The sequence below is a fragment of the Artemia franciscana genome, chromosome 7 (assembly GCF_032884065.1).
Source record: "Artemia franciscana chromosome 7, ASM3288406v1, whole genome shotgun sequence".
NCBI classification, from domain to species: Eukaryota; Metazoa; Arthropoda; class Branchiopoda; order Anostraca; family Artemiidae; genus Artemia; species Artemia franciscana.
Genome location: NC_088869.1, coordinates 26,687,869 through 26,714,308, shown reverse-complemented (window position 1 = coordinate 26,714,308; position 26,440 = coordinate 26,687,869). Strand labels below are relative to the sequence as shown.

The window sequence follows — 26,440 nt, the reverse complement described above, 5'->3', positions numbered from 1 at the left end:
GAAAAAATGGGTGTGAGAAAGTGTTTTTTATCAATCTTTTTGGTCACTTAAAAAGGGCACTAGAACTTTTGATTGTGTTCAAATAACCTCTTTCCCGATCTTCTAAGACCATTGGCTCGGTCCAATCACTCCTGGGGAAAAAAACAACAACAAATAAATACATATCCGTGATCTTTGTTCTGCCCAAAAATGCAAAATTTCTCTTTTTTGCAGAAAGGACCTAGAAATCGCTAATGTGCTGAATCTGATGGTGTGATTTCCGTTAATATTACTTGACTTTTTAAGGCTATGTCCCCCTTTATCAAAAATCAGGAAAATTTTCTCAGGCTCGTAGCCTTTGATTAGTAACATTTAAACTTAATAAACTTCACTTATTTGAAATCGGCATAAAGAAAACAATTCTTTTGATGTACCTATTCTTATCAAAAATTTCGTTTTTTTTTATTTCGGTTACTATTGAGCCGAGTTGCTTCTTACTTAGTTTGTTACACCGAATTGTTTGAGTGATCGTATATTGTAACGGGTTGACTGCCTTTCCTCAGAAGCTATGAGGTCTTTGGTAGTTTTCAACTAATTGGCCATTTCATTATTCAACAGCATTTTAGTCCTGTTAGGATTTTTTTTAGTTGAAAAACCCTAACAAGGTCGTATAAACTCGACAATGATATGGTAAGACCCCATTTTGTTGCTGAAAAAGTACATTAGTACTTGGAATTTCTGTTTTTCTAGGAAAACTTTCTTGATAAGGTCATTCTTGCAAAAAAGAACAAAAATAATTTTCGTCCATGATGCTCTTCTGAGGAGAAAAACAATTTCTGTTTTTTGTACAAAGAGATATATGAAATATTTTTTTTAGCTTCTAAGACCCAAAGAGTTCGAAGAGTTTGACTCAGTTTGATTAAGGAGCTTTCTTTTTATTCTCTAAAATTTTGCAAAGTATCTTATGCTAATAGCTTCTGATAAGTAGCTTTAAATTTAACAGGTTATATATTTAGATTGGACTTAAATACATTGTTCTGGTGCCCATGTTTTGGCCAAATCATTTGATTTAAATTTTTAACCTAATGTCAGTCTCTACCTACTGTTCGTTACCAATAACAAAAACAAACTGAAAGCTATCAATTTTTTTCTCGTAAAAACACAATCCGACACCTGTGCAGTGTTTCTACGTCCAAAATTCAGAAATCTTCAGATCTACACAAAAATCACTTCGGGCACTTTTTTGAAGTCACCTCCCTCTGCCACCTGTAAAAACAACTCATCGGGAAATTTTTTAGCACACGATCTCTTGGTTCAATTCCAATGTTAGAAAGTACAAGTCTAAAGAGAGCAGTACTGTTGAATTTTGTGTTGAAGGCTGGGCTGCCCCCTCCCCATTATTCTTATTTCAAGAAGGGTAAAAATATTTTCTAGTAAGACTAACAAATGTCCTTTTTGGGTATTTTTTTTTTGTAATGAAGTAAAGAAAATTGCGTGAGTTAGGGGGGTTAAATCTTGACGGAATTTACCCTATTGTCGGCGTAACCTTTGATTATTATAGAATGTTAACAATGAGAAAAATTAACATTCTTGCTCAGATTACAATTTTCCTCGACAAATTAAAAAGAACCAAAATTTGCAGGAAATTCTTGTGATCAGTAGAAATGTATACTAGTATAGTAAAAAATAAATGGGAAATATAGGTGAAAGTTCATCATTTTTAAAGTAAAACAAGAATCTGAAAATGAAAGAACTGCCTCCTTCACTGATACGGCAATAAATACGTTAGAGTGGTAACACACCCTTGTCAGATATGAAGGAAAAATAGCCGAACTTTTTTATATGTTGAAGATGCATGCAAAACGTGTTTTGGTCTAAGACTCCTAAATAGTATAATAATTTTTATTATTTTTCCCGGTTTCCTATATATTTTCAGTTGGTGTATTATTATATGTAGTGCAGAAAAAACACTTAGACATGGTTAAAAGAAATACTAATAACTAATGAAGAAGTGAACACATTATCAAACAAAACAGAAAGAAATCCTACGATGCCGTGTGATTTTTGACCTACTATACATTTAATCTGAGGAACCTTCCTAGTTGCTTAATAATAATATAGTATTCCCCCTCAATTACACTCTTCTTGATAGAACTCTCTAAAAGATCTTGATGGAGATCTTGATAGATCTCTAAAATCACTCTATGTTTAAATCACTTTTTCTATTTATCCCTTATCTCATCAAAAGATTTTATCTCTTGCATCTTTCAATGTTACGCACTTAAATATCAAATAAAGCAGACCATTATTCAAACACGCACGCAAGTACTTTAGACTGGGAATAACGGCCTATTTTTTTTAAAAAATCTTTGACACATTTTTTTCTCTTTCTGAAAAGCAAACAATTCTTAGCCTTTAATCAACTTAGAATCTCCTTTTTTAAAACCCACTTTAAAATAATAAATTCTTCCCAAGTTTCTCTTTTCCGACTATTTATTTTCACACGTTCTGCTGCTTCCTTCCAGGCTTTCTATCTCTGAATTTCATGGCCTCTCTCAAAATATTTTCAAGCTTTTCTGGAACACTGCCATTTCCCGCAAATAAACTTTTAACTTTACGCTAATTCAGAAAAATTACTTCAATTTAGTAATGCCAAGTCTACAATCCCCTCCCTAATTGTCTCTAAATATGTCGATTTTATAATTCTTGTTTGTGCTGAGTTTTTTTTTCCCCAATATCGTACTATATTTCTTAAGCTAATGCTTTTCAAAGAATAGGCTTACATTTCCAATTCAACTTCTCCACTTTGTCAGACTCCAATAACTCTGAGTCTAAATGAGCTATTGATACTCTGTTGCAGCATTATTAAATCCAAACGTTTTCAGGAAGCGTAGATCAAGCCCCAAAAAGTTATTTTCGCTCAAAAAGAGTAAAAGTCAAAAACTTGGGCACGTGCGGCTGTCGCACGTGCAGCCTCTCTCAATGTTCTAATCACCTTTCCGTCCTTTACAAATAATTAAAGAGTGTAAGTTGGCAACCCTGCTTCGTTGGCCTGAATATCTACTTCTGTATTTTAATATTTTGTAGATCTTGAATATGGTTTTCAGTACCCTATTGCTACAAAACCAGCTTTTGGTTGATTTTCTTCAACTCCACTTCTAAAGCTTTCTGACAAACGCTTGTAAATTTAACAGTTTGTCTATTGTTGAGATTTTTTTTTACTTTTATCCCTTTCCCTTTTAATAGATTCTTGTGCGCATATCTGATATACCAAACAATGGCACAAAGCAAGAAAACATCAAGAGAAACAACCAAAAATTAATCATACAATAATTACGTTACAGAAAAAACAATAGCTAAGAGCTCATATGGCACTTTTGACGAGGTCAGAAGAGCCAAAAGCTCATATGTTATGAGCTGTGGCAAAATTCTAAGAATCAATAGAGTGCTTTAAAAGGAAAATCAGAGGCCTAATGCCAGTCGGGATTCAAAATAAGAGCTCTGAGTCACGAGGTCCTTCTAAATATCAAAATTCATTAATATCCGATCACCCACTCATAAGTTAAAAATACCTCAAGTTTTCTTATTTTTCCCAATTAACAACCCCAAGCTCCCTCAAAGAAAACGGATCCATACCAATTATGTCAATCTCGTATCTATAACTTGTGCTTATTCTTCCCATCAAGTTTCATCCCAATCTCTCCACTCTAAGGGTTTTCCAAGATTTCCGGTTTCCAAGATTTCTGTTTCCCCCCTCCAACCCTCTATCGAATTGAAAATAGAACATCTGAGACATAAGACTCTTCTATATATCAAGTTTCATTAAGATCCGATCACCCATTCATAAGATACCTCGATTTTCACGTTTTCCAAGAATTCCGGTTTTCCCCTCCAACTCCCTTCAGTGTCGACGGATATGGTCGAGATTCAAAATGAGAGTTGTAAAGCACAAGGTCTTTCTAGATATCAAATTTCATTAAGGTCTGATCACCCGTCCGTAAGTTACAAATACCTCATTTTTCTAATTATTTCGAATTACCCCCCCCCCCCAACTCAACCAAAGAGAGCGGATCCGGTCCGGTTATGTCAGTCACCTATCTTGGACGTGCTTATTCTTTCCACCAAGTTTCATCCTGATCTCTCCGCTTTAAGCGTTTTCCAAGATTTCTGCCCCCCCCCCTAATGACACTGGATTTGGTCGGGATTTAAATAAGAGATCTGAGTTTCGAGGTCCTTCTAAATATAAATTTCATTAAGATACGATCACTCTTCCGTTAGTAAAAAATACCTCATTTTTTCTATTTTTTAGAATTAACCCTCCCCCCCAACTTCCCCAAAGAGAGCAGATCTTCTGGTTATGTCAATCCCGTATCTAGGACTTGTGCTTATTTTTCCCACCAAGTTTCATCCTGATCCCTCCACTCAATGCGTTTTCCAAGATTTTAGGTTCCGCCCCCCAACTTCTCCTTCTCCGGATCCGGTCGAGATTTAAAATAAGAGCTCTTAGACACGATATCCTTCTAAACATTAAATTTCGTTAAGATCCGATCACTCCTTCGTAAGGAGTGATCCCTTCCCCCCCTCAATTCCCCCCCCCCAATGTCACCGGATCCAGTCGGGATTTAAAATAAGAGCTCTGAGACACGATATTCTTCCAAACTTCAAATCAAACAGTGGGTGGTAACGAACTGTAGTAAGGAGCGACCCGGCTCAATAGTAACCAAAACTCTAAAAAATGGAATTTTGATACCAATAGCTACATCAAAAGAATCGCATTTTAATGCTGGTTTTAAATATATAAGTTTCATCAAGTTTAGTCTTACCCATCAAAAGTTACGAGCCTGAGAAAATTTGCGTTATTTTAGAAAATAGGGGGAAACGCCCCCTAAAAGTCATAAAATCTTAACGAAAATCACACCATCAGATTCAGCGTATCAGAGAACCCTACTGTAGAAGTTTCGAGCTCTTATCTACAAAAATGTGGAATTTTGCATTTTTTGCCAGAAGGCAGATCACGGATGCGTGTTTATTTGTTTTTTGTTTTTTTTTTCTTTTTCCCAGGGGTGATCGTATCGACCCAGTTGTCCTAGAATGTTGCAAGAGGGCTCATTCTAACGGAAATGAAAAGTTCTAGTGCCCTTTTTAAGTGACCAAAAAATTGGAGGGCACCTAGGCCCCCTACCACGCTAATTATTTTCCCAAAGTCAACGGATCAAAATTCTGAGATAGCCATTTTATTCAGCGTAGTCGAAAAACCTTATAACTATGTCTTTGGGGACGACTTACTCCCCCACAGTCCCCGTGGGAGGGGCAACAAGTTACAAACTTTGACCTGTGCTTACATATAGTAATGGTTATTGGGAAGTATACAGGCGTTTTCAGGAGGATTTTTTTTTGGTTTGGGGGAGGGGTTGAGAAGAGGGGGATATGCTGGAGGGAACTTTCCTTAGAGAATTTGTAATGGGAGAAGAAAATTTCCATGAAGGGAGAGCAGGATATAGGCTACTAGCATTATTAAAAAAAAAAAAAAAAAAACAATTAAAAAATAAAAGTGAAAAAGCTTGTTCAGCTGGAAGTAAGGAACAGCAATAAAACTTAAAACAAACAGAAATTATTACCCATATGAGGGGCTCACCTCCTTCTAATACCTCGCTCTTTAAGCTAAAGTATTTTCAGTAATTTCAACTACTTATTCTACGGCTTTTGTGATTCAGGGGGTCATTCTTAATGAATTGGGATAAAATTTAAGCTTTAGTGTAAAGAGCGAGGTACTGACGATGGGGCGAATCCCCTCATATATGTAATAAAAACATGAGAATACAAAAGTTCTTTACGTAAGCTAATTTATAAGTTACGTAAATCTTTTACCAATAAAAAGATTCGTAAAAAATTAAAAGTTCTAGTTGCCTTTTTAATTAACCAAAAAATCAGGGGGCAACTAGGTTTCGTCCCCCGCTCTTTTTTCTCAAAATCATTCGATCAAAATTATGAGAAAGCCATTAAGCCAAAAAAAAAAAATATGCAAATTTCGTTTTGATTATTCCTCTGCGGAGAGCCAAAATCAAAAAAAGCATTGATTCAAAAACGTTCAGAAATTAAATAAAAAAAACAAGTTTTTTTAACTGAAAGTAAGGAGCGACATTAAAACTTAAAACGCACAGAAATTACTTCGTATATGAAAGAGGCTGCTTCCTCATCAACGCCCCGCTCTTTACGCTAAAGTTTTTACTGTTTAAAAAGAAGAATTGAGAGAAAGAGTCAAACTTTAGCGTAAAGAGCGGGGCGTTGATGAGGAAGCAGCCTCTTTCATATACGAAGTAATTTCTGTGCGTTTTAAGTTTTAATGTCGCTCCTTACTTTCAGTTAAAAAAACTTGTTTTTTTTATTTAATCTCATTAAGATCCGATCACTCCTTCGTAAGTTAAAATTACCTCATTTTTTCTAATTTTCAGAATTAACCTTCCCTCCCCAACTCCCCCAAACAGAGCAGATCCGTTCCGGTTATGTCAATTACGTATCTAGGACTTCTGCTTATTTTTTCCTCCAAGTTACATCTCGATCCCTCCATTCTAAGCGTTTTCCAAGATTTTAGGTTCCTTCCCCCAACTCCCTCCAATGTCACCGGATCTGGTCGGGATTTAAAATAAGAGCTCTGGGACACGATATCCTACCAATCATCAAATTTCATTAAGATCCCAACACCCGTTCGTAAGTTAAAAATACTTCATTTTTTCTATTTTTCCGAATTAACCGTTTTTTTCCTCTTCCTAGAAAAAAAACTAAGCATTAACAGAAGAAAATTGCTGGCAAGGCAAGGCCCCATACTGAATCTAACGGGATAAAAATGAACAGATAAAAAGTAAAGTGACAAGTAACGTCTGTAATTAATCGACTTCCTGTTTATATACAAAATAAACATTCAGCTCTCGCAATCAAGTAATTATCATAGTTTGAGCTCTGTTGAATACATTGGCAACAAAAACCAACTTATTTAACAAAAGTTGAGTCATGGCTTATTTTTTGCTCAGTCAGAAAAGATGTTATAATTTGTATAGTAGATACGATTGAATCTTGAATCCTGCTTTCCCCGAAATGAATGCTGAACTACATGTCTGCACTAAACTAGCAGTTTAGCATTCATTTGAGTATGGTACACTATTTAAAGGGGGGGGGGGGGTACTAAATTCTGAAAATTGCAAATAGAACGCGAATTACAAGAAAATTATTGGGAGCTATGAGGAAAATCTTTGGTTTTCAAGGAGGGAGAGAGATGGAGTCAAATTCCTAGAACCATGTTTGTGTGACTATAGGTTCATTGTCAGACTTATTGTCAGACTTGCATTTTATTTTTGCAATTTTTAAAAAAAAAGAGGACAAAACACCACACTCCAAGAAGACTTTAGTAACGCCTAGAGAAAAAAAAATTCCATTTCTTTGTGTTTCTATTGTCTTTGTCAGCCCCGGTACAAAAAAAAGGAAAACAGATATATAAACAGTTACAAGGAAAATTAAATTTTTATTACTGTCAAAACTTAGGCTAATAGGCATGTTTATTAACACTACGCAAGTGCGCGTTAGAAGACTTAGACTCTGTAAAGAGTGATCAACATTTGTTAATTTACAGATCTGTTTACATGCATCTCCTACGGCGTGGAACTATAGAACAAGTTATGGAGAGGAATATGTGCCATAACTAGCTCTATCCCAAGTCGTCTGTCATGCCAACTATGTGGGTAGTTTTTTTTACTAAAATAATTAAAAAAACAAAGTCTTTTGAGGAAAGTAAAGTGCAAAGTTAAAACTTAAAAAGGACAAAAATTATTGCTTCATTATATATCTAACATATATCAATAAAACTAGTACAAATAAACCAAATAATAATATTTCCCTATGTTTGTAGGATAGTAGAAAACTTCTAGTTTACTGAGAACACAAAAACCAAGTATAAAAAACAAGACTGTTGATTTATTTGTTAAAAGTGAGTACGTAGCCTGACAATTGCAAACTAATCTATATAGCTTTTCATAGTCTTGCACCAGCTGTGATAACAGTAACTTTCAGCACATGATTAAAATTATCTTAAAAACATAACCATAAAAATAAATACCGTTATTCAGAACCAAAACGAGAGCCAATCTTTGGACTGAACCATTGTGCAGAAGTGTTACCAAATTAAACGAAAAGAAAAATTAAGCAACAATACTAAATGCTTGATTTTTCTACTGTAAAAAGTGTTCTTAATTGTTTTGTGTTTTCAGTAAAGCACTAGTTTTCTATAATCCTACAAACATAGGGAAATATGGTTATTTGGCTTATTTGTGCTAGTTTTATTGATATATGTTAGACTGTGAAGCAAAAACTTTTGTTCGTTTTAAGTTTCAACTTTGCTCTTTACTTCCCTCAAAAAACTTTGTTTTTCTTAAAACTATTTAGTAAATAACTACCCAGCTAGTCAGCGTGACAGACGACATGGGATATTAAATTTAGATTTAATGCAGATGCAGCACTGCTATGATCTTTTGCATTTTTTTTTCAGGGGTGGGGTGGCAGCTCCTCCATATACGGAAAAATTTCTGTTCGTTTTAAGCTTTAATGTCGTTCTTTACTTTCAGTTGAAAAAATATTTGTATTTCTGGTCATTTTTCAAGTAATGCTTGAAACTTATGCTACGAAATTTATGCTACGTAAGAAATTTATGCTACACAAAATGGTGCATATGATTTTTAAAGCTGGGCGACCTCGACAGTTAGGAAAGCTTAGCTACTTTTCTAAAGACGATTTTAAGGTTTTCAAAACCTAAAGCAAATGCTGGTATGTCTAACTTATTTCACTAAACATCTCCCCTTTCCCCCTGATAAACACTTAAAAACATTAGACATACAGCTGTGAAATAGCAATAAACAAGAAAAGGTTGGAAAGTAACCTGATAAGTGCAAAGATTTTGCTATATGAACTACAAATAGTTTTATTCTGTCTATTAAATAGTAAAAACAAGGAAATAATATGAATAAATAAATATAACCATAAGTAATCCCTCTTTGAAGATATAACTTTGAGTAGTTCCAGAACCATATGCCCGTACTTCTCCAACCCTTAAGAGGCAATGGGTTGGCGTCTGGGGCGTAATTTGTTCCAAAAATAGTGTATAAAACATTTCAAAATTGGAAAAAAATTAACAAAAAGGGTGCATTAGCTGAAAAATGTTTTATACACATTTTTAGGCACAAGACCATTATTGGAAAAAAAAAAAATGCCTGATTGAGAAACTGAACCCTTACCAATCTGATTCAAAGTCTAACTCGCTAGTAACTGAACTATGGCGGAATACATTTGTAATTGGCTATTATAATGCATTGAGTTAATAAAAGTTTCTATTATAAAGAGTGAGAGCTTTAAACTTTATTTGGTGAAGCTGAACGTTTGCAAACAGGAGGGGGAGGGTGGCGTCAAAGAATAGGCATATGGAATTCCGAGTTTCAATTATTTGATATTCTATGAATTTCTTCCTTTTAAGAACATTCGATATTTTAAAAATCTATTTGTGAGCCTTAACGTTGCCTGACCATTTCAAAGAGTTCATAGTGAATTCTCCCAACGGATTAACGACACTTACTAAGAGGGCTGGGACGGGGAGTATACGGGAGTGGCTCTTGTAAATTCTAGCTAAGGGTTTTGGACCATAATCAAGGAGGCACACTCGTGCCTTTATAAAGAGGCGACACACGACAATGTTAAGCGATCTTCAGTTCCAGTGGTCGCAGAGGGATGGGGAGGGATGCATTTCGTAGCCCGAGCTCCAACTAAGAAACCTGCAAAATTTCATCCCCCTCCAACTTTTCCTTCACGGGGAAAAATCTGGCCGAAAGTTTCGACTCGTCAACCCCAGCCCCCCTTTAACGTTGTCCGATCGGGCTGAAATTCACAAGTTAAGGTTCCCTAAGGCCCAGGAGCTTATCCGCGAAATTTCAGCTCGATCCGATAACTCCTTCCCTGTTTTCCAGAAACCACGCATAGCCACTTAAAATTCATTTACTTTTTTTTCCTAGACGCCTACAGGTCACATCCGACATCGGATCTGGGTGTACGAAGACTCATTCGATGCGGAATTCTCCGAGTAATTTTCCTGGAAAGTTTCGTAGGAAAATCTTAACCCCCCGAAAGTTTCGACCCTCCAAACCCCCCCCCCTTTTAACGTTGTCTGATCGGGCTGAAATTCACAAGTTAAGGTCCCCTACGGCCCAGGAGCTTATCCGCGAAATTTCAGCTCGATCCGATAACTCCTTCCCTGTTTTCCACAAACCACGCATTAGCTACTTAATTAACGGATTTCTCTCCATAAGAGCCCATGTTAATTTGAAATTTTTAAAAGTTATTGAGAAGTTATATTTACACACATGCAAGTGTTTAGCTCAGTCGGTAGAGCGTGGGACTCTTAATCCTCGGGTCAAGGGTTCAAGTCCCTTACGGGCGGTTTTATTTCACAACATCAAAATAAAAGTGTATAATTTTGATAACACCTGGACAGCTTATCAATTGAGAGATAACAGAATATTAGCTTCTTATGAGCAAAAGAAACATTTCGGTCATTCTATCTATTTTTTTCCTATTTTATACAATGATTTAAAAGCGGGGGGGGGGGCGGCAGCCACCCAAGTTCCTCTCCTAATTCCTCTACGAGGAGTACAGGAATTATTAAATTACATCCACCATGGATTGTAGAAAAACGTACAGAAATAATATGAAAAAAACTTCGTTTTCTTAAAGAGTTAAAGATGCTGCGTCCCAAAGTCGAACCTTAAAACGTACAGGAATTAGAAGAGGCAGTTGGGGGGCTGCCGCCCCCCAAACCCCCAGCTTTTAAAGACTCTTTTGTACAGGTTTTTTGTTTTTTTGCTAACCCCCCGCTCTTGGCTTCGGAAAGACCCTCTTTTAATTAACAAAAAATTTAAATGAATGAATAATGGAATAACTTCGAAAAATGTTAAACACAAGAGGACAGGAGAACCATTGCGCCGAAAATAGTAATTAGTAACAATGAAGTCCCCCCACAAAAAAAACCTGTACAAAAGAGTCTTTAAAAGCTGGGGGTTTGGGGGGCGGCAGCCCCCCAACTGGCTCTTCTAATTCCTGTACGTTTTAAGGTTCGACTTTGGGACGCAGCCTCTTTAACTCTTTAAGAAAACGAAGTTTTTTTCATATTATTATTATAAAGGTACCGTTTATACTCCCAAGCTTTTCCGCTTAAGAAGTGGCACGAAAAATGCCGTTTTTAGTGCTATATGGCACCTACGGATGACAAAACTGATAAAAAGCACGTAATATGAGCAATAACTTTCAAATGAGCCATTAAGCATCTCTTTAAGAAGTTCTGGTTGCCCTTTAGCCCCGGCTTTTCCGCTTGAGACATGGCATCAATAGTACCATTTTTGGTGTCATATGGCACTTGCAGGTGATGGATTTATAGGTAAAACGTTGATATGAAAAATAGATTTCATGTGAGCTATTAAACATCTGTCTACGATGTTTTGATAGCCCGCTAGCCCCACGCCTTGAGAAATGGCACAGAAAGTGCCACTTTTTGTATCATATGGCACTTCTAGAAGGTGGAATTTATAAAAAAAAACGCAAAAATGAAAAATAGCTATGGAATGAGCCATTAAACATTTTTCTATGATGTTCTGGTTAACCGCTAGCCCTGGAAAAATAAGAAAAAAAAATCGGGAGACAGATCAGTGGTTTTTTTTTGTCAAGCGAACCACCATGAAATAATCAAGCAGTCTGTGGTAACGAACTGTAAGTAATGAGCCACCCGGCTTAAAAGTGACCAAAACACTAAAAAGAAGTTACCCATCAAAAGTTATGAGCCTGACGAAATTTGCCTTATTTTTGAAAAAAGGGGAAAACACGCCCAATAAGTCATAGAATCTTAATGAAAATCACACCATCAGATTCAGCGTATAAGAAAAACCTACTGTAGAGGTTTCAAGCTTCTATCTGCAAAATGTGGAATTTTGTATTTTTCACGCATCACGGATGCGTGTTTATTTGTTGTTTTTTTTTCCTTCCCAGGGGTGATTATATCGACCCAGTGGTCTTAGAATATCACGAGAGGGCTCGTTATAACGGAAATTCAAAGTGATAGTGCGCTTTTTAAGTGACCCAAAATTTGGAGGGTAACTAGGCCCCCTCCCACACTAATTTTCTCCAAAAGTCACCCGTTCAAAATTTTGAGATAGTCATTTTGCTCAGGGTTGTTGAAAAATCCAATGATTATGTCTTTGAGGATGACTTAATCCCCCGAAGTCCCCGGGGGAAGGGCTGCAAGTTGTGAACTTTATCCATCGTTTACATATAGTATTCGTTATTGGGAAGTATACAGACGTTTTCAGGGAAGATTTTTTTAGTGATGGGGGGCAAGGGAGAAGATTACGTGGGAGGATCTTTCCGTGGAGGAATTTCTTATGGGGAAGGAAATTTTCAATGAAGGGGGTGCCGGATTCCCCAGCATTATTTAAAAAGGAACAGAAATTAGATACAAAAACAAGCTTTTTCAACTGAAAGTAAGGAGCAACATTAAAACTTAAAACGAACAGACACTATTACGCATAAAAGGGTGTTCGCCCCCTCGTCAATACCTCGTTCTGTACTGTACAGATTTTTTTAATACTTTCAGAGAGCGATGGAGCAACTGCCAATACCTTGCTCTGCACGGTACAGATTTTTTTTTATTACTTTCAGAAGAGTTATTTATTCTAACTAAACCCTTTGTGATTCAGGGGCCATTCTTAAAGAATTGGAACAAAATTTGAACTTTAGCTAAGAGAGCGAGGTATTGACGAGGGGCGAATCCCCTCATATACGTAATAAAAATATACGAATACATAAGTTCGTTACGTAAGTTAATTCGTAAGTTACGTATATTTATTACCAATAAAAACGTTCTTAAATAAAATTAAAAGTTCTAGTGACCTTTTTAAGCAACCAAAAATTTAGAGGGCAATTAGGTCTCCTCCCCCGCCCCTTTTTATCAAAATTGTCCGATCAACATTTTGAGATACCCACTTTGTTCAGCATAGTTAAAAAGCCAAATAACTATGCCTTTGGAGATATCATGACCCCCCCCCATAGCCCATGGGGAAAGTTCTTTAAGTTACAAAATTCGCCCATTGTTTACGTAGAGTATTCGTTATTGGGAAGTATACATAGATTTTTCGGGTGGGGGAGGGGGAGGATTTTCTGCTGGTGATATTTTCAACAGGGACAATTTTCCATGGTGAGGGAAGTTTCTAGGGAGTGAATTTTCCAGGGAAAATTCTATACCGGCAGAATTTTCCAGAATTTCTATAGGAAATTCGTCTTATGTCCTGCTTTCTCTTTGCAAACTCAATTTTATGCGTGGAGATATTACGGGTATTTTTCGGGGAAAATCAAACAGTTTGTGGTAACGAACTGTAAGTCAGGAGCGATTCGGCTCAATAGTAACCGAAACTCTAAGCAACAAAATTTTGACATTAATGGATACATCAGGAGAATCAACTTCTGACGCTGATTCAAAATATATAAAATTTGTCAAATTTAGTGTTACACATCAAAAGTTAAGAGCCTGAGTAAGTTCGTCTGATTTTTGAAATAGGCGGGAAGCACCCTATAAAATTCAACGAATCTTAATGAAAATCACGGCATCAGATGTAGCGTACCAAAAACCCCTACAGTAAAGGTTTTAAGCTCCTGTATATAAAAATGTGGAATTTTGCTTTTTTTTGCCAGAAGACAGATCATGGATGCTTGTTTATTAATTTGTTTTTCTTCCAGAGAGGATGGAATTGAAACAACGACTAGAAGATCGGGAGAGGGTGTATTTGAACGGAAATTAAAAGTCCCCTTTTTAAATGACCAAAAAGACTGGTGGGCAACTGACCCCTCCCCACGCCCCTTTTTCCCCAAAGTTATCTGATCAAAATTTTGAGATAGTCATTCTGTTCAGTATAGTTGAAAGATCAAATAATTAAGTCTTCAGGGGTAAAATGACCCCCCAGAGTCCGTGGGGAGAGGCCTGTAAGTTATTAAATTTGCCGATTGTTTACGTAATGTATTTGTTATTGGGGTCAATGCAGACATTTTTTGATGGGGGGGATGTTGTGCTTGGGGTGGATATCCATAGAAAGGATCTTCTTTGGTGAGGGAACTTTCTGGGGGTGAATTTTCCAGGGGGAATTTATCTTCTTAACTGTCTTATATTATCTTTGCCAAATTAAGTTTTCAAGTGGAGATGTTCCGTGAGAATTACCGAGGGTTATTTTCCACGTGTTTTAGTTTCCAGAAAAAAATACAACGGAAGGGGGTTTATCCAGAGTGATTGAGAAACCGATTAGAAATTAAAATCCTTTTACAAATGAAAGTATGATGAAATGAAGTGTTATAATTAAAAGCTATCGGCCCTATTTAATGATCAGTATCCTTTAAAATGTCATTGGATCTTGCCTCTTCCCAGTTTTTCCCAACGCACATCATAATTCTATTTTCTATTCAATCGTGTTTAAAACTTTCAGTCGCTCACAAAGGCAAGTAAGCAAACAAAGGATAAAAGTTTGTCATTCAAAATCAGGTTTATCGCGTTTTTTCCCTATATTTTTAGTGTAATTCGTGTGCTCTTATTTTTTTAATGGATTTACTATCCCCGTCCAACCTTTCACCTTAAACATTTTCGCGTTTACCTGCCGAAATAATCGTTTTTCTCATAGACAATTTCTTAGATCACCCTGCATTTTCATTTCTAATTCAAATAGCAACTGAGCATGAACATAACTAGAATAAAACTTTTTCTAAGAAACGAAGTGAAATTATAGTTCAAAAAAAGATATCGAAGTTTGAGTTTCATGTCATACTTTCCTTTACTAATTTTTTTTGAAACATCTTGCTGTTTTTGTCTCTTTTCATTTGTGTTTTTCCACTTTCTTGGTTCCAATTTTGGAGCACCTTAAAGCTGAGCTGGTTCCACCACTTGTGGCATACTTCTCCCACTCCATGCATCTTATGGCACGTTTGACACACTTTGTACGATGTAAGGCACGTTTCCACAGTGCGTAGTACGCACCATCTGGTGTATATGCTTTTTTGCTTTGTTTTTTCCAACCGGGCAGACCTTGTGATCTGGATGAAAAAAATGTTTTCGATTGCTTTATTTCTAACAGTATGGAAGATGTTGTTGTCCAGTTTAAATATTACTGTTAGCCGAATTACTCTGCCTGATTTAATAAGTAACCAATTAAATGGACGTCATAATAAGAAAAAGAAATGGTGTCAATATCCAAGATAAAACTCTTGTATTTGCCAGCTTCTCAGGAAGTATTTAGGAAACACTGTCTTAGAGTGGTTATGTCTAGCTGTGTAGTCAGGTTGACGTCCTTTAATTCTAGGTCGTAATTCCTCCACGTGTGTCGTCCTTTCTCGAAATAGCCTCATCAGATTGTGTTACGTTTCGATAAAGAAAAATTAAGAAGATGATTGACGACATTCCCCCGGAAGACCGAATAAAATTGACAGAGTGTAGGAGGTTTTTTTTTTTCAATCGACTCTAGCTGAAAATTGTCTAAATTAATTCTGATTCAGAAGGAAAATTGTACAGCGGGAATAACGTTTTTGTTCTGTTTTTTTTTTTTTTTTTCATATTTTAGTTTAGTTTCAATCTAGGGGTCTAACTTATGCAGCCATTATGGAAGGTGTGGACCTCCGGCCGGATTGATGCTGGAAACTTGCATAAAATTCCTGCTTCGGGTCGAAAAGTATGGTTTTCCAAAACCAACAGGGGGTGAGCTGAAGTGGAGTTTTAGAGTCTATGCTAGAGAGGACTGTCTGAGATTGTTCCGCCCAGTTGGGTTGTTGACTACCTAAATTGTTCTGTTCATCAGATTAAAGATAGATTCAAATCTAAAAGTGCCTAAGACATGCGATGGCGCCCTAGCCCAGTTGCCAATTTTTTTTTGGAATAACAAATCGAAAATTTATACATCTAAAACGTTTTTTTTAACGCTTATCGATAGTCGTTGAAGAGCTGAGAGATTTTTTATCGCCCCCTGCTCCTTACACGTGAAATTTTGGCAAATTGCTACTTTTTAAGCCAAAATCACGCAATGATTTTCAATTTGCATGATTGAATAGCCAAAGCGAGCTTGTGGCGCATGCATCCTCCCCCATACTCATCTTACTGATAACTTTTTAGCACAGATACAGGCATGTTGCACCTTGTTTGAAGCAAAATCATGTATGGATTTTCAATATATTTGACCCCAGGACCAAGTCTATTTTGGCACCATATATCCGACATAGGTCACCACCAACCTTAAAGTTAAACCACAGGGATAATCAGGGGTAAACCTTCAGTGTTTTTATCGCGAGGGGAGGAGAGGGGTCAATATTCGGATAGTCAAGGGGCATAGGACATATAATAATTTTTTCTCCACATTATTGGAGGGCAACTGCCCCCCTGCCCTCTAAAAGACGTCCCTGGGGATGATGCACCTTCTTTGTAACTGAAAAATACAAGAAGTTTCAATCAGTATTGAAAGAAAGCAAAAAGTGGGGGAATGGCCCCTAAGTCCCACCTCCCTCTGATCCCACCAAACATTTTACTTATTTGGAAAAAGCCTGGTACGTTGCACCTTGTTTGAAGGAGGATCATGCAAGGATTTTCATTTATATTATTGAAGGTAAAAAGTACTCCAACATCTCCTGACACTCCCGTCACTAACTTCTTAGCTGAAAGATATGCACGTTGCAACCAGTCAGAACCGGAATCACGCAAGGATTTTTAATTTGTATAATTAGAGAAAGATCTTGCAATACTATGCCAGTCTTTCCATCGTCAACTTTTAGCACAAACTTAGGCAGGTGGCAGTTTTTTTGTTTTTTTTTTAAAGGAACCATGTAATGAATTTCAGTTCCATTGATTGAAGGAGAAACACAGGATCATGTTCCTACACCCACTCTCCACCGTCAATCCATCCTCCAGCTTTTTAGTACCAAGGTGGGATGTTTCATCTTTTTCAAAGCCCAAATAATGTAAGGATTTTAAAATTAGGATAATAAAAGAAAAATACGGAGTCGTGAGGAATCCAGCATCCTTTCTCCTTGCTTCTTTTGCAAAAAAAAACAAGTATCTTGTTCTTTGCTTAAAAAAATTAAATAAAAAAAAAGTTTTTTTAACTGAAAGCAAGGAGCGACATTAAAACTTAAAACGAACAGAAATTTCTTCGTATATGAAAGAGGCTGCTTCCTCACCAACGCCCCGCTCTTTACGCTAAAGTTTGACTCTTTCTTTCAATTCTTCTTTTTAAAACAATAAAAAACTTTAGCGTAAAGAGCGGGGCGTTGATGAGGAAGCAGCCTCTTTCATATACGAAGTAATTTCTGTTCGTTTTATGTTTTAATGTCGCTCCTTACTTTCAGTTAAAAAAACTTTTTTTTTTATTTAATTTCTGAACGTTTTTGAATCAATGCATGTTTTGATTTTGGCTCTCCGCAGAGGAATAATCAAAACGAAATTTGCATTTTTTTTTTTTTTTTTTTTGGCTAAATGGCTTTCTCATAATTTTGATCGAATGATTTTGAGAGAAAAGAGCGGGGGAGGAAGCCTAGTTGCCCTCCGATTTTTTGGCTAATTAAAAAGGCAACTAGAACTTTTAATTAAGACTAGAACTTAAAGGCAACTAGAATTTTTAAGATTCGTTTTACGAATCTTTTTATTAGTAAAAGATTTACGTAACTTATAGATTAGCTAACGTGAAGAACTTTTGTATTCTCATGTTTTTATTACATATATGAGGGGGTTTGCCCCCTCGTCAGTACCTCGCTCTTTACACTAAAGCTTAAATTTTGTCCCAATTCATTAAGAATGACCCCTGAATCACAAAAGCCGTAGAATAAATAGTTGACATTATTAAAAAATACTTTGGCGTAAAGAGCGAGGTATTAGGAGGAGGTGAGCCCTCATATGGGTAATAATTTCTGTTCGTTTTAAGTTTTAATGCTGCTGCTTACTTCCAGCTGAAAAAAAACTTTTTCATTGTTTTTTTTAAGTAATCCTAGTAAATCCTGCTCTCCCTTCATGAAAATTTTCTTCTCCCATGACAAATTCTCGATGGAAAGTTCCCCCAGCATATTCCCCTCTTATCAGCCCCTCCCCCCAACCAAAAAAATCCTCCTGAAAACGCCTGTACACTTCCCAATAACCATTATTATATGTAGGGACTGGTCAAAGTTTGTAACTTGTTGCCCCTCCCACGGGGACTGTGGGGGAGTAAGTCGTCCCCAAAGACATAGTTATAAGGTTTTTCGACTACGGTGAATACAATGGCTATCTCAGAATTTCGATCTGTTGACTTTGGGAAAATCTTAGCGTGGGAGGGGGCCTAGGTGCCCTCCAATTTTTTGGTCACTTAAAAAGGGCACTAGAACTTTTCATTTCCGTTAGAATGAGCCCTCTTGCAACATTCTAGGACAACTGGGTCGATACGATCACCCCTGGGAAAAAAAAACAAACAAACAAATAAACACGCATCCATGATCTGCCTTCTGGCAAAAAATGCAAAATTCCACATTTTTGTAGATAGGAGCTTGAAACTTTTACAGTAGGGTTCTCTGATACGCTGAATATGATGGTGTGATTTTCGTTAAGATTCTAGAACTTTTAGGGGGTGTTTTCCCCTATTTTCTAAAATAACGTAAATTTTCTCAGGCTCGTAACTTTTGATGGGTAATACTAAACCTGATGAAACTTATATATTTAAAATCAGCATTAAAATGCGATTTTTTTACGTAGCTATTCGTATCAAAATTCCATTTTTTAGAGTTTTGGTTACTATTGAGCCGGGTCGCTCCTTACTACAGTTCGTTACCACGAACTGTTTGATTCACGTTAGTCAAATCATAAAGAGGACCCATGGACCGTTCAATATCATGTCACCCATCCTACCACCAACTTATTCCCAGACGGCTAAAAATGTTGCACCTTGTTAGAACTGGAATAAAAAAGGAGTATTTTCAATCAACATGTATAGAAAACTAAAGTGGGTAACTGATCCCTCCAATTATCCAGCTAACTTCTTAAGACCAATGTAAGCATGTTACACCGTGTTTGAACCAGGATTATGCAAGAACTTCTAATCTCTGTGACTGGAAAATCAAAGTGAGCCTATTGCCCCTCCAACAAAACTACAGTGAGCCTATTGCCCCTCCAACAAAACTACAGTGAGCCTATTGCCCCTCCAACATTTCACACACCTCTCACTCTCAACTGTTTAGCAGAAAGATAGGCACAATACATTACATTGAAAGGGAAAATCACTTTCAAACTGTATGATTTAAGGCACAAAGAAACCCCATCGCGCCTCCAAAAGCCCATATTCTCCCCACCAAATTCTAAGCAAACAGGTAGACTTGCTCCGTCCTGTTTGAGGTGAAATCAAGCAAGAATTTTCTGTCTGCATTCATTGAGGTGCAGACTGGGACTGTAAATCCTCCAACATCATCCCTCCTTCTCCCTTGCAATGTGCAGTCTTTGCCAGACCCGTGTTGGTATTCCGCGATTTTGAAAATGGATGACACTAGGATTTCCATTGTACATTATTAAAGTTCCCAAGTGAAGTGGAAAGATTGGCCCTTCAACTCCCCATCTCAATCCGCTTCTACCTCCAAATGGAAATCTAGGCATCTTAAAAACATCTCCTCCATGCGCCATAAGATATTTCTTATCTGCATGGTCTCAGCCGCAAAGTGTGCCATTGTACTCTCTAACACCACCTTCTATAGCCAACTTTTCAGTAGAGAGGAGGTCAGATACTGATTTTGTCACTGACCGACTTGAAATTTATGGGTAAGTACCCAATGTCTATGGGAAATGAGAATGATGATTTTCAGTGACTTATACCCCTTCTCCTACCTCCAATCAGCTTTTAAACTTATGAGACAAATAAATTAGGACAGGGATGCGAATCGGACAGATTTTCAGACGCGCCCACCATTTCTGTGCCCGTTCTACCTTCTGTTCTGAAGTGTGGGTATTAACTGGGAATTTGGTAAGAAGGTATCTTTAACCAAGAACACGCTAATTAAGAAAATTAGTCCATTTAACTTTACGGCCCAAGTGCTAGCAGGCTTTGAATTCCGTAGTTTAGGGATATATCATCTACCACAAAGAACAATTTGTTATCAAGAATTGTGAAGATTGATCCTCTTCGGGGACGAGGGGGGATATACTTATGCTAATTAGTCTGCCTTTTTATTCATTTCCAATAAATCTATAAGTAGGGAGGATTTTCATAATGCAAAGGGCTATTCAATTATTACAAATAATAAATCAAAGAACATGTGGTTTGGCAACTATCGGTACTGCGTTTATGCGGCAATCAGTATGTAATCAAACAGTTCGTGGTAACGAACGGTAACTCCAAGAGTATGGATAACAATAGATGCACCAAAAGAATTGAATTTTGATGCTTATTCAAAGTATATAAAATTCATCTACCCATCAAAAGTTGCGAGCCTGAGAAAATCCGCCCAACTTTCAAAAAAGGGGCAAACGTCCCCGAAAAAATCCAGTGATCTTAATGAAAATCATACCGACAGATTCAACAGACCCTACAACATAGATTTTCAAGCTCTCATATATAAAATTGGGGAATTTGACATTGTTTGCAAGAAGAAGAGATCATGGATGAGTGTTTATATGTTTTTATTTATTTGTTTTTGGCTAGGTGATCATATGGAACCAGTAGTCCTAGAGGATCAAGAGAGGGCTTATTTGATTTGAAATCAAAGCTCCAGTGCCTTTTTTAAGTGACCAAAAATATTGTAGGGCAGCTAGACCCTTTCCCACGCCCCCTTTCCCCCAAAGTCACCTGATCAAAATTTTGAGATAGCTATTGTGTTCAACACAGTCGAAACATCTAGTAGCTATGTCTTTGAGGACGACTTGGCCCCCCGAGTTCCCCGGGGAAGGACTTCAAGCTATGAACCTTGTCCATTGTATACATATAGTATTGGTTATTGGGAAGTATACAGATACTTTTTTGGGGAGGAAAAAGGTTACTTGGGAGGATCTTTCCATGAAGGAATTTTTCATGGGAGAAGTAAATTTTTAACGGAGGGCGAGCCAGATTTAAGGGAGTGATCAGGAATTTACTAAAAACAAGTTTTTTTCAACTAAAAGCAAGGAGCAAAATTAAGACTTAAAACGAACAGAAATTATTACGTATATGAGAGAGCTGCCTTCTTTTTAATACCTCACTCTTTACGCTAAATTTTTTTTTAGAACTTTTTAAAAAACTTATTATTCTATTTAAACGGCCCTGATGGTTCAAGAGTAAACTTAAATAACCAACCTAAATAACATAAATAAAACTTAAATAACAACTTAAATAATTGTAACAAAAAGCCAAATTTTAGCGCAAAGAGATAGGTGTTGAGGAGGGGGCAATCCCCTCATATGCATATTAAAATTTTGTTTGTTTTAAGTTTTAATACTGCTCCTTACTTTCAGTCGGAAAACTTGTTTTTTAAGCATAGAATCAAATTGCTTTCACCATCAGCTGCACCTAAAAGAAATTAAGAATTATTATATTTTGAGGTATACTAACGCAGCCTAAACTTGTGCATACTGAAATTTTAGAAACAGTGACATTGGCTGTGCTAGGTTTTATATTATGGGACAAAACCGCTCCTTAAAACTTAAAATGTTGCCTGGGTTTCAGGAAACAGAAAACAAGGTGGATTTTAAGAATACAGCATGTTTCGATTTTATTCTTTTAAGGATTTTCTCGCCATTTTTCTCAAAGGAAAACATTCTTCTTTGGACATATCATTTTGAGAGTTTTTGGGGGTCATTAACTACGACATCCAATCGATGATTGGATTGGCACCGGCTTCAACATTATGTTGGATTGAAATTTAAAATGGTTGTTCTTTGAGAAAGAATAAAACGTAAAAAAAAAATTATGTTTCTGCAGCAAAATCACTTAAAACATTAAATCTAACAGAGACTAAATTAAACAGGGTTTATTTCAAATGAAAGTAAAGAGAAATATTAGAACTAAAAAAAACAATGCTTCTTTATGCGATGGAGCAACTGCCACGCTGAACTTCCCACTCTTTGTGCAAAAGTTTGGCCTTGTATCCCTAATGCTTCAAAAACAAATGCTCTGAGACAACAGAATTGAGGATCGAAAATTTTTTTTATAGCGTTTGAAGCAGGGAAGGACTTGTTTATTTGCATTGCTGTAAACAATAAAATGTTTTTGTTCAAATGCTTTGAAAGCTAGCAATCAGTAAATAAAATCCTTACAATCACCAACTCGTTATATTTTTGGCGGTTTAATATGCTTTCAGGTGAGTCCTAGTGACATTTTACAATAAAGAAGAAAGGGAGGCAGGCTTTCTGCAGCCTCCTTTTTTATTTTATTTTTACTGTTGCTCATTTGCTTTCTTTATTTTTGCTTTAAAAAAGACTAATTTTCAAAATCTTATTACCTATATGAGTTCACTTACTTATGTTTTTTACTTATTTTTTTTAATTCATTTACTTCTATTTTTCAGATGATGAAATTGCAGGCCAAATCCCCAAAGGCTCAAGTTTAACAGAAGAGGAGAAGATTGCACTATTAGGTCTCCCAAAATTAGGTGATGTGACACGTGTACAAATTAGGATTAAAGAAAGTAAAGAATTTAAGGTAAGTGATGGTAGGAAGACCTATTTTTGACGATCCTTTATAGGGTGACCTAAAATTTCCCGAAAATAGGCTTGTAAAATTGGTTTTGAACATCTTGATCGAAGATATAGATATAGGTAGATGGAAGCCATAGAAACCAATTTTTCTTTGGTGTTGCATAAGCCCAGGTTTTTGTGCAATTACCCACTGTTCGTTAATGAGACAAGAAAGGAATACGACTAAATTTTAGAGGGGAGGGGGTGAATGATAAGAAAAAAGCTTTATTTTCTTTCAAACCGTCATTTTTTGAATATTCAAAAAGTTCTAAAATTCCTTTAAAGTTTTAGAATTATTTGACATGTTTCCGAGAATTTCGGGAATGATGCCTTATCTGGTTTTGCGTAATCATTCATGTTGTCAGTGAAACAGTACAATACATCCTGTGACAGCCCTCCCATCTAAGTCCCCAATAATTCTAAGTATAAAAATAAAAATAATCCTAAGCTCAAAAAAAAGACAACATAAATTTCTCAAAATCAACGGAAAACTGCTTAGAAGCTAAAAAGTGTTGTTGACTCAGTTGTCATCTCAAAAGACAAGAAGTTATATCTGTCACAGGATGCATTATATTGTTTTACTGACAACAGAAATAATTACGCAATACCAGATAAGGCACCACTCTTGAAATTCTTGGAATCATGCCAAGGAATTCTTTGGGTCACAAAATAATTCTAAGTCTCCAAATAATTCTAAGTCCCAAAAAATGAAAATAATCAATTAAAATAAATGAAAATAAAAATGAAAATGAAAATGAAAGTCCAAAAACACCCGTAAATTTCATAAAATCAATGGAAAACTGCTTAGAAGCTAAGAATTTTGTTGACTTAGTTGTTATCTCAAAAGAAAAGGTGTTTAGGGCTGTGACGGGATGTATTCTATTGTTTCACTGACAACATGAATAATTACGCCATATCCTGATAACGCATCCCCAAAAAATTATGTCCCAATAAAGTGTTGAAAAAAAGTTAAACAAATTTCAAAGTTCAAAAGAGGCATTGAAGGTGCAAAAAGTTTGGGGTGGTGGCACTGGAGTAGTGGAGGGGACACAAGATCCTGGTGAAAGCACGGGGTCCTGATGGAAGTGTGGGGGCCCAAACCCATGCGTAAGCCCGGTAATGGAAAACTGATGCGCTCAGGGCCGTTACATTATAATAATGATACCTTGCTGGTTGTAGTCATAATCAATTATCAATAATCAATAATCGGCTCGAAACCATTATAGTACAAACAAACTCTACCAATTATGTATTAGAATCCATATTAAAACTTCGTTTATTAGACATCATGTCACTTCAAATTTACTTCATTTATTGAATAACATACTTAGCAAACGAAACTCAGATAATGATTTCAGAAATTTCCTTATCAATCGGAAGTGATTACGTAATATAAGATGCTCGATAGACCCGATGTCTCAGATAGCACATTGGCATAGGGCTTTTGCTGTATCCAAAGGACCTATAAGGGGGAAGATTAGTGACTCCAATTGTACACCTGGATAGGGCTGTATTGTGAGTGCATATAGGGATACTACTTCCAATCTATATATAATTTCACAAAATGTAAGAAAAAAAGTATTTATCACAGTTTTTATTAAAAATGAGTATTGATGCATGAATCTATGAATGTAGTACACTATAAATGAACAATAAACCAAATGACAAAATAATGATAAAAATAAAAACTATCAAAAAGAATTCAAGAGAATCATTGGTGGAAGGCAGTAAACAAAATTAACATCTTTTAATAATTTTTCGTGAAAGTAATTACTGAATTGTGTGTTGTCGTTGAAAAATTCAACAGTATTAATGATTTGATAAAAAAATAAAATAAGGAGAACCTTGTATGGCCGTCTTTTCAACTACTTTTTTCTGGTCTAAGTGACCATGTAAGGCCAACACTACTGACCAATTAATGCACACCTTTGGGGAGGAATATAGATGGGGCAATGGGAAATAGTTCACCAAAAGAGTTGAGCTAGAACTATACTGTTTTTAAAATCCTTCCATGAGGGGAAAATCACAAGAGCTTCCAAGTTCCAAACAAAAAATCGAAGATTCATTTTGTTTTTCGACCGAGGCCTGGTAAACTATAGCATTAATGAAATTCCTCATTGTTTAATGACATTAGCAAGTTACTAAGAACCTGCCACGTTTCTTGGAAATTTTAAGTAGGGATAAAAATTACTCAAGAATTCCTATTTGGGGGATGTTTTCTACTGTGGTTGTTTTTAAATAGCATGTCTTTGGGTTACATATTTGAAACTACCGTATTTCTAAAAATGGTCATACTATAAGGTTTTTGTTTAGATTCTGTATCTAATTTTACAATTTTTGTAGATTAGGAGAGTTAAAAGCTATAGTCAAAACCCATAGAATAAAGAAGGGCCATATCCAGGATCTTTTCCAGGAGAGGGAGGTTTACAAAAGGATTTTTTCCTGGGCAGGGGGTTTCTAAGAAGCTTTAAAAACGCCAAAAATTTGTTTTATATTCATTTTGTTGCGCTTTTTACGAGTCAGACAAACATTTCAGGGGGGGAGGAGGTTCAAACCATTTATTCCCCTGGATACGGCCAGAATATTTACCCCCCACCCTTCCCCGAAGACAAACACACAGAAAAGCTAGTCACGAATTGTCACTAAGAGAAATTAAACTCGCAAGCTGTAGTTCATCATAGACTTTGGTACCGCTATTTATTTTATACTTTTTCTTGTTTGTCTAGAGCTCGATTCCACCCGTGTTTTCAGATTTTCTGAAACTTTTTTGAACGTTTAAAAAACTTTTTCGCATCACAACAACAAGAAAAATAATCTAGAAAGAATAGACACTAATTGGTACTTGGATAATTAAGCTATTAAGCTTTAATTTTGTAGGATTTTTCCTGTGCCAGGTTACTCTAGAACATTTGGTAAATATTTACTCTGACATTTGGTAAGTATTCTAGAATTTATTCTAGAATCCGGTTTCTTAGTACCGGCATTTTTTCAAAGATTGTCCAATAAAATTTTTCTAATTTTTTGGAATATCTGAAGAATTTTTTGCCCTTGGTAGGATAATATTCAGCAGAACTAAAACTTCGATAAAAAAAAGAAAAAAAAAAAGAGTTGTTCCTCTTTTGTCAAGTAGATTTCTTTGTCTCTCCCTAAAGATTTTTTCCTACAATTGTTATATTTTATTTCCACACTGTTTCTTTAGTGTTCAATCGAATTTTGTTTTCTGGGTATTTTGACCAAAGTATAAACCAGATCGTGCCATTTTTCTGAATTTGGATAATTCTTAAATCAAACAGTTCGTGGTAACGAACTGTAGTAAGGAGCGACCCGGCTCAATAGTAACCAAAACTCTAAAAATGGAATTTTGGTACCAATAGCTACATCTAAAGAATCGCATTTTAATGCTGATTTTAAATATATAAGTTTCTACCCATCGGAAGTTACGAGCCTGAGAAAATTTGTGTTATTTTAGAAAATAGGGAGAAACACCCCCTAAAAGTCATAGACTCTTAACGAAAATCACACCATCAGATTCAGCGTATGAGAGAACCCTACCGTAGAAGTTTTAAGCTCCTATCTACAAAATATGGAATTTTGTATTTTTTGCCAGAAGGCAGATCACGGATGTGTGTTTAACTCTGTTTGTTTTTTTGTTTTTTTTTTTTTGTTTATTTTTTGTTTGTTTTTTTTCCCAGGGGTGATCGTATC

At 36.1% G+C, this 26,440-nt stretch overlaps 1 protein-coding gene across 8 annotated transcripts in view; it reads left to right on the top strand.

Moving 5' to 3' along the window:
- The window catches only part of LOC136029081 (sodium/calcium exchanger 1-like), a 150,047-nt gene that overhangs the window by 79,824 nt on the left and 43,783 nt on the right, over nucleotides 1-26,440 (top strand). For 5 of the 8 annotated variants that reach the window (XM_065707136.1, XM_065707132.1, XM_065707134.1 and 2 more), the window contains exon 4: nucleotides 22,567-22,700. In XM_065707136.1, the coding sequence (XP_065563208.1) occupies nucleotides 22,567-22,700 (134 nt within the window). The remainder of the gene's footprint in view (nucleotides 1-22,566; nucleotides 22,701-26,440) is intronic. The other 3 variants (XM_065707137.1, XM_065707138.1, XM_065707133.1) reach the window with 1 other exon arrangement.